The sequence below is a fragment of the Aphelocoma coerulescens genome, unplaced genomic scaffold (genome assembly GCF_041296385.1).
Source record: "Aphelocoma coerulescens isolate FSJ_1873_10779 unplaced genomic scaffold, UR_Acoe_1.0 HiC_scaffold_39, whole genome shotgun sequence".
NCBI classification, from domain to species: domain Eukaryota; kingdom Metazoa; phylum Chordata; class Aves; order Passeriformes; family Corvidae; genus Aphelocoma; species Aphelocoma coerulescens.
The window spans coordinates 3,202,118-3,211,578 of record NW_027183733.1 but is presented as its reverse complement, the minus strand read 5'-3'; the positions used below and the strand labels follow the sequence as shown (position 1 = coordinate 3,211,578).

General features: G+C 47.0%; 1 protein-coding gene across 1 annotated transcript; it reads left to right on the top strand.

The window, feature by feature from the left end:
* Positions 1 to 4,253: 4,253 nt before the first annotated feature.
* On the top strand, positions 4,254 to 5,594 carry LOC138101674 (uncharacterized). Its single transcript, XM_068999447.1, has one exon. It carries the CDS (start codon positions 4,254 to 4,256, stop codon positions 5,520 to 5,522), a length of 1,269 nt encoding a protein of 422 aa, XP_068855548.1. The 3' UTR covers positions 5,523 to 5,594.
* Positions 5,595 to 9,461: the final 3,867 nt, after the last annotated feature.

The window sequence follows — 9,461 nt, the reverse complement described above, 5'->3', positions numbered from 1 at the left end:
GTTTCAGAGCTCTTTCTTCTCCAGCCACATGGGCGGGGCACTGCCAAAGAACTGAGCAATCACAGCACAACCAGGGCCCTCCTCGCACAGGGCAACACAAAATAAGCAGTGCTGAACAGGATTAGGGCACATGTGAGCAGGGAGCAGGGAGACCCCCGTGCCCAGGCCATGCCTCTACCCCAGGGTCCCCTCTCCCATGACCGCATGGCAGGGGGGAGGAACCCCAACACTTCCGTAGGTGTAGTCTCTCTCCTCCTCCTTGCAGCTGGCTCATGGGCCCACATTCAGGGCCCCCACCTCGGGAGAAAATTCTCCCAATGTGCTCTGATGTTGAAAGAGTCAAGAAGAGAAGAAGGGAAAAAAAACCCCCGAAGTCCCAGGAAAACAAAGTTCAACTCTCCATCTCCCCCCAGAGAAAAGGAGCTGAAAACTGGCTAAAAAGAAACCAAGTTGCTTCCTCTGCTCTTGCTGCAAGCAGGATGCAGAGGAGTGTGTATGTGTGTCCTTGAACAAACGCTCTGAGAAGTTTGTCCGGTTTTTTTCCTCTCCCCCCTCTCAGGCTCAGTTGAAAGGCACAGAAACGCACAAAGTTCACTTCTGGGCATAGAGCAGCAATAGGGGATACACACGATAAAGTCACCCCAAGACACAGGGACAGAGAATTCAGTGGAAAGACTCCGAGAATTCTGCTCCCAGAGATCATTCATTCCTGCTCACACTGACCCTTGTAGAAAGGGGACATCGTTCCAGGCAGCCTGTACTGAGCATGTGGCTCCTGAGTGGGGTTTGTTGTTTAGGAAACCTGCTCCGGCTTTTCCATTCTTTCCTTGCAAACAGGAAAACTTCTCCTGGGGCTGTGTGCAGGCAGAGCCCTGAGGAGAGCAGGTGGCACATGGTGCGCTGGGCTGGGACAGCCAGCTGCAGAGCTCAAGGGAAGAAGCCCAAAGTGTCACAATGGCTCCTTGCCTTCCCATGCAACACCTGGGTCACAATGGTCTCCTTGATTCCATGAGGCCCCACTGTGTCACAATGGCTCCTTGGTTCCATCAGGTTCCGCAGTGTCACCATGGTCTCCTTTGATCCGCATTGTCATCATGGACAATTGGTTCCATGAGGCCCCGCAGTGTCACAATGGTCCCTTGGTTCCATAGCTTTTACGTTGTAACAATGGACTCCTTGCTTCTATGAGCTAGCCTGCTTTTTGCAGAGGTGTCTTTGGTTCCAACAAGGCCCCGCTGTGTCTCAGTGCACCCTGGCTTCCATGTGGATGTGGAGTATCACAAAGGCTCCTTGGTTCCACCAGGTCCTGCTGTGTCACAATGGGTCCTGTGGTCCCTGAGGCCCTCCAAAGTCATTGTGGAGGCTTGCTTCCATGAGGTTCCATTATGTGCCAGTGGTCATCTTGGTTCCAGGAGTTTCCTTAGTGTCACAATGCTCTCCATGCTTCCATTAGGCCCTGCTTTGCCACAATGGTCCCCTTGTTTCCATGAGGCCCCGCTGTGTCACAATGGACCTATGGTTCCATGATGTTGCGTGGTGTCACCGTGCTCTTCTTGAATCCGCAGTGTAACCATGGACCATTGGTTCCATGCAGCCGTGTCACAATGGGCTCCTTGATTCCATGATTCCCCACGGTGTCACAATGGAGCCTTGTTTCTAGGAGGTTCTGTACTGTCACAATTGCCTCCTTGATGCCATCAGCCCCTGCAGTGTCACAATGGCTCCTTGGTTCCATGAGGAACACAATAGCTTGGCATAAGCATTGAGCAACAGCTGCTGAACACACCTGGCAACATCTGCTTGCATCAAAAGAGGGCTTCAAGCTGACAATGGCACCAGCAGCTTCCATCTGCAACAGAGACCCAGGAAAGGACAGGCTGTGCCGGTTTGGACAAATGTGGAGGAAAATATCCTCTGATAGAAGGCAGGTTACACCCAGCCCTCCCCCACCAGGTTTTTGGAAAAAAGAACTTTCCTGGGAAGAAAGTGAAAGAGATAAAAACTATTTTTTTAACAAACACACAGGAAAAGGATAGCAATGCTAAATATTAAAAGCTCTCGCTGTGCAGAGAAAGCTGGGATAATTTGAGAGTCCTTCCGTGTTTCGGTGGGGTCTCCTGAAACATCCATAGACAGCGAGGCCCGTGCAAAGAAACAGGGAGCGATTCTTGAGAGAAGTTTCAGAGCTCTTTCTTCTCCAGCCACATGGGCGGGGCACTGCCAAAGAACTGAGCAATCACAGCACAACCAGGGCCCTCCTCGCACAAGGCAACACAAAATAAGCAGTGCTGAACAGGGTTAGGGCACATGTGAGCAGGGAGCAGGGAGACCCCCGTGCCCAGGCCATGCCTCTACCCCAGGGTCCCCTCTCCCATGACCTCATGGCAGGGGGGAGGAACCCCAACACTTCCGTAGGTGTAGTCTCTCTCCTCCTCCTTGCAGCTGGCTCATGGGCCCACATTCAGGGCCCCCACCTCGGGAGAAAATTCTCCCAATGTGCTCTGATGTTGAAAGAGTCAAGAAGAGAAGAAGGGAAAAAAAACCCCCGAAGTCCCAGGAAAACAAAGTTCAACTCTCCATCTCCCCCCAGAGAAAAGGAGCTGAAAACTGGCTAAAAAGAAACCAAGTTGCTTCCTCTGCTCTTGCTGCAAGCAGGATGCAGAGGAGTGTGTATGTGTGTCCTTGAAAAAACGCTCTGAGAAGTTTGTCCGGTTTTTTTCCTCTCCCCCCTCTCAGGCTCAGTTGAAAGGCACAGAAACGCACAAAGTTCACTTCTGGGCATAGAGCAGCAATAGGGGATTGTAAGAGACGGTCCAAAGATCCCTCATCTGCCTCACGATCATCGCCGAGAACAGAGACTGAGCACAGGAGTCCTGGCCCTGCTGAGGTGGGATGTCTGCCGAGTGTTGCCTAGGGGTGTGCCCGCTGGGAACTGGTACGCATTCCTGAGGAAAATTAGTGCAGGTCGCAATGGACTGCGCCGTTCTTGCTGCCCAGGCGGGAAGGACTGCGCCGAAGCGGAAAGGAACGACCTGCCCTGCACACCTGTCCTGCACACCGGTCTTGTGCGTCTGTCCTGTACCTGTTTCCCAAAGCAACAGACTCCACAACAATGGCTGTAAATTTCCCAACCTCTTGGCCAGTTGCCCCTCGCTTCTGAAAAGGACTATAAAGGGACTCTCTGAAATAACCAAGTCGGAGAGATCTCCCCCACGGAAAGAAGACGAATCTATTGGCGGAAGACCACGAGGACTTCGTCTCATCCGTTGGTAGCTATTGCCTCCCCCCCCTCTTTTTCTTCCTCCCTACTTTGTCTCTCTCTCTCTCTCTCCCTTTCTCTCTTCTATTGCATTACTGTGTTGTGGGCACTTAATAAAGGTGCACTGTTTTGATTTAAACTGAAATTTCTTGTGTCCTTTTTACACTCTGAGATCTATAAACGAACCATCACGACCCCCGCTTGCATTAGCGGATCGTGACATTAAACTGGCGTCACGGACAGGATCTGACAGACAGAAGGGGTTGCAAGGTTGTGTGTAGTCTGTAATAGGGGAAGGACGTTTCACTCCAGCCGCACCTAGCCCGACACCCCAAAAGGGGTGAGCGGTGTCTAGAAAGCAAGGGGGGTGACTCGAATTTCCCGCAAACTGCACACGCCTGGGTGAAAAGCACCCCATACTCAGTTGAGGGCTCTGTCTTCAGATTTTTTGCAAAGGATCTCTTAGTGTAAAAGGAGGAACTGTGTTTTTTGGTGTGTGCATGAATTTGGACTGCTTGGTGTAGTGAAGAGACAACCATAAGTAACTTAAGGAGTACCTCCCAAGCAGATTTGGTCTCTTCACCCACCCAGGGAAGTGAAGGGAGACACAGCGAAGCTGTGTGTGTGTCGCAGTGTGTAATTAACTTTACCTCCTTGTGGTGGTTTTGATCCTGTCATAAAATGACTGAAAACCCCAGTGCAAAAGTTAAAGCTGCGTTTTATGCTCTGCTAGCAAAACATAATGCCCGGCCCTCTCCGGGAGGGGAAGAATGGGCTCAAAATAACTGGTTTAATTTAGATTATGTGACTGATAGAGTATATTCTTTACAACATGAGACTAGATTTAAATTTGGCCGAAATAAAACCATAATCTGCTCTGTTTTAGGGGCATGCCTTGCGGCAGCCATAGATCATCGCTTAAAGCGATGTACTGAAGAGAAAGCGATCATAGATTCCCTTCAAAGCCTAGTGGAAATTTTACAAAAACAATTAGATGAAGAAAAAAAATAAAAATCACTTGCTAGAGGCTGCTTTAAAAGAGGAATATTTTAGAAATTCGAAAAATGCTGACTCACCAAAAGAGACAGAGGAAAAGGAAACTCCTCACATTGACCAAATATACCCCCAAAAAGAACTAATACTAGTAAAAAATTGTAGAGAAAACTGCTGCCCTCGTGTGAGACCTCTGATTAAAACTGAATATAATTATATCAATGATGAAGATTTTGAACCGCATATCACCACTAAACAAATACCATACAGTGCTGTTGAATTAGCTAGATTAAAAAAGGAGTATGGGCGGCTTCCCCACGAATCTGAGACAGAATATGTCTTCCGAGTGTCTCTCACCGGAGGAGACCAAATTCAATTAACTGAACAGGAGGCCAGTGGATACTGGGGACATGGAGTTTTCTTGACAACAGGAGACAAACGTGGCACGTGGTCCCTGACTCAGCGTGCAGCCTTCTGGGCCGGGGGACTCAATCCTTTAGAAAGGGGAGACCCTTTAGCTATAATTGGTACCCCCGAGCAACTCCTAGAAAGTGTCCACAAAGCTGCCTGTTTGCAAATGATCCATGAAAGAAAATTAACTCCTGGATATGAATCCCCCATGCAATTACCTGTTAAACCTGCACTGATGACCCCTTTAATTCGAGGCCTTCCAGAATCACTCAAACCTACAGCAATTGCCCTTCAAAAAACCATAGCGGCTGTAGGTCCCGTAGAAAGGCTAGATAGATTCCTTGGAAACCCAAGCGACCAAACTGGATCTACCGATCCTGGGTTTACTCCCTATTCAACCCCCTCTCAGCCGCCAGGTTCACAATCGAATTCACCTGCGGGTGATCGCAAAGTTTGGACATGGAGTGAAGTTGCAAAAGATCTGATTGATTACAGTAGAAAATATGGACCTATAAAAATTCCAGAAGAAAAATTAGACAAAACAAAAGGTGTCAGGTACATTCGGGCTCCTCATGGCGAAAAGCCAGAGAATGTAAAACAGATCTCTAACCGTCAGCATTGGTGGTTATTAGGCATCAAAAAGGGGGTCCCCAGAGATGTGATGGATGGCTTACCCCTTGATAAATTGAGTAAGGTAGTGTCTAACTGGCACTGCCGAAAACCCGTTCTACCAAATCCATCAGTTCAACCCAGTGCACCCCTCCTCCCTCAGAATCTGGGCAGTGAGTCAGACCAACCACTCCCTCAAAGTCTGTGCAGTGAGCCAAAACAACCTCTCCCTCAAAACCAGGGAAACTAGACCCTCCGTCTCTTGTCAGTGAGCGAAGAGATGGAGCATGGGTATACCTGAGAAGGCTCACTAAAAATAAAAAGGGAGATATAATGATCACAGCTATTACAGGCCCTAAACGGACACCTGTAACTTTTCTAATTGACACTGGGGCACAAATTTCTGCGCTGACAAAGAAAGATGCCCAGAGATGTGGAATTGTCCCAACAAAGAACCGATATTGTGTTTTAAATGCCTTAGGAACGACAGAATCTATGAATGTAGCCCTAGTTAAGCTCATTTTACCTGGGGAAGAAAATCAACTCTCTATTAATATGGTGATTGGAGATATCCCAACCAATCTATTAGGGATGAATGCCCTCGTTGGGAGGCAGTGGGAGGACTCAGAGGGTCTCCTGTGGTCTTTTGGCACACCACGTTTTAACATCAGACTGCTCGAAGCCGCACCCTCCCTACCATTCAGCAAAGTAACTAATGTGAAACAATACCCCCTCCCCCTGGGTGCCAAAGAGGGCATCAAGCCAGTGATACAGGAGCTGCGAGAACAAGGAGTAATAGTTAATACTCATTCTCCTTTCAATTCTCCGGTGTGGCCAGTGCGAAAGCCTAATGGGAAGTGGAGGCTGACAATTGATTTTTGCAGGCTAAATGCCAACACAGACCCTCTCACAGCAGCTGTCCCAAATCTAGCAGAATTGATAACACTAATTCAAGAAAAAGCTCATTCAATTATGGCAACTATAGATGTCAAAGACATGTTTTTTATGATACCTTTACAGCCAGAAGACATGGACCGTTTTGCTTTCACATGGGAAAGACAGCAATACACTTTCACTAGGCTTCCCCAAGGGTACAAACATTCCCCCACCCTGGCTCATCACGCTTTAGCCCAGGAGTTAGAAAAAATACCCAAAGCTGACAATGTGACTGTTTATCAATACATTGATGATATCCTTGTGGGAGGAGATGAAATAGAAGAAGTGAGAGATACCCAACAAAGAATAATCTCCCACTTAGAAAGCCTTGATTTGCAAATTCCCTCAGAAAAAATCCAAAATCCTTCACATGAAGTGAAATTTTTGGGAATTTGGTGGAAAGGAGGTATGACATGTATCCCACCTGATACCCTAACCTCTTTAGATCAAATTAAAATGCCTGAATCCAAAAAAGATCTCCAACATGCTTTAGGATTATTAGTGTTCTGGAGAAAACACATCCCAGATTTTTCCATAATTGCCAGACCTCTTTATAACTTGTTAAGAAAAGGGATAAAATGGGAATGGAGTGCTTCTCAAGAAGAAGCATTGCAATTGTTGATTTTTGAAGCAACAGCTCACCAAGCCCTGGGCCCTATTCACCCTACAGATCCTTTCCAGGTGGAATGGGGATTTGCCTCTTCAGGGCTGTCAGTACACATATGGCAGCGGGGTCCTGAGGGTCCAACGAGGCCTGTAGGTTTTTACTCTCGTGGCTTTAAAGATGCTGAAAAAAGGTACACTACCTGGGAAAAAGGATTATTTGTGGTTAGCTTAGCTCTCATAGAAGTGGAGAAGATTGCACGACAACAACCAATTGTTTTGAGAGGCCCTTTCAAAGTTATTAAGGCAGTCTCTACTGGGACCCCCCCACCTGACGGGGTGGCCCAGAGGGCCTCAGTAAGGAAGTGGTATGCTCAGATTGAACATTATTGTAGCATCTTCTCAGTAACTGAAGGAGCTGTAAAAAATCTGGCAATCCAAGAGACTGAAAACTTGAGTAGCAGTCAGGACAAACCTGCCTCAGCCATCAAAGTAGCCCCTCCTTTTTCCCCCGAACAGTCAGCAAATTCTTGGTTTACAGATGCTTCTGCCAAGCGAAAAGGAAAGGTGTGGAAATACAAGGCTGTAGCCCTGCACACCTCCTCAGGTGAACGAATTATCACAGAGGGGGAAGGCAGCGCCCAAGTTGGCGAGCTGATAGCTGTTTGGAGTGTTTTCCAACATGAGGCACAGAATACTTCTCCTGTCTGTATCTACACCGATTCCTATGCTGTGTTTAAGGGATGTACTGAGTGGCTTCCTTTTTGGCAGCAAAATGACTGGGAAGTTAACAGAATCCCAGTATGGCAAAAGGAAAAGTGGCAAGAAATTCTAAATATTGCAAGTCAAGGGAATTTTGCCGTGGGGTGGGTAGCCTCTCACCAGACAGATGGAAATGCAGCAGGAGAGTGGAACAATAAAGCTGATGAATTAGCAAGACTAAGTCCTTTGAAAAAGGATCAGATTACAGAAGACTGGGAGCACTTATTAGAATGGTTGCATGTAAAAAAGACAACACACAGGTGCAAAAGATTTGTACAAAGAAGCCCTTGCTCGTGGGTGGCCTGTTACCAGAGAAATGTGTAAAACATGCATATCAGCTTGTGAACAATGCCGCAGACGGCTGGAAAGACACCCTTTGGAAGATGACCCTCTGCATTTAAGAAAGGGTAAAGGCTTATGGGATGCGTGGCAGGTAGATTATATTGGCCCCTTTAAAAAGTCAGGAGGTAAACACTTTGTACTGGTAGGAGTAGAGATTATATCTGGGTTAGTCCAGGCCGATGCCTTTAAAAGAGCTACAGGAGATAACACTGTCAAAGCATTGCAGGGATGGTTTGGAACTTTCCCAAAACCACAAGAAATTCAATCTGACAATGGGTCTCACTTTACTGCCAAAGTTGTACAGGACTGGGCAAAAAGTGAAGGCATTAAATGGACTTTTCACACCCCTTACTACCCTCAAGCTAACGGCATTGTAGAAAGGACCAATGGTCTCCTGAAACGACTTCTGAAACCACAGGAGGGAAACTGGGATGTTCGGCTATGGGAAGCTGTGAAAGGTGTGAATGATAGATGGGGGGTAAACGGGTGTCCTAAAATCACTGCCTTTTGCCCAACAGCTCCAAGTATAATTCCTTCATTACAGGGACCTAATGATCCTAAGAATCCTGCACACTACCCTGGACAACCTGTTTTGGTAGACCTCCCTACTGTAGGAGAAGTACCATTAGTGCTGAAAAGCCCTCTAAATAAATATGCATGGGTAGCCTCTGATGCCCTAGGGAGAGAGCATCGGATACATACACGCTGGATAATTCCATCATTCTAATTTTTTCTGCCTTTAGTGGCAGACTCTGTTTGTGTTTGCTTTTCACAGAAGAACTCCGAGGGACATAAAAGACCACATAAACCATGATAAAACTGGTGATACTTTTCTGCATCCTACCACAACACCATGGCCAAAAAGCAGCTGAGTGGCCATGGTCTGGTACTACCATTAGGTACACTAGTGCTCTAAGATCCCATCCTAGAGATCGTCGCCCAAACCCAGACACTGCAGTACTGCACGACTCTAAGGTATACCATTCAAATGAATGGGGATGGGACTCAAAAGATTGGACTACAACCCTAAATGGAACAATTGGTGAGAAAATTGAGGTAAGATGCAGAAAAGTAGAAGGACCTTTCTCCGGGAAAGCTTCCACCATTACAATCACCGGGAATTTTCTAAAACCAAATGGGAAAAGTGACCTGCACCCCAACATTACGGCCGAACTCTGCCCTACAACAGAGTGGGCGTGTAACACACAAACCCTCTTCATCCTGTGTTGTCGTCAGAAGAATGTCGGTAACTACAGCCTAGACCCCAGTACCAACAATGTCCAAATCACGAAGCTTTGCAAAAATGAACCAACTGACTGCTGGTATAACTTTACTCTAACTAAATCAGCCTATGTAACATGCAATTGGCAAAATAACCAGACAGATCAGCCAGGTTTGAAAGGTTTAACTTATAAATTCAAAATAAATGCTGTAGCAAAGCCCATACTAAGTGTAGTAATTACGTACCATGGTATAAGTACCTCCCTCGTACTAGATGACAAGAACAACGTTTTTCCTCCCTTTATGGTAACCCAAGGTGATGATG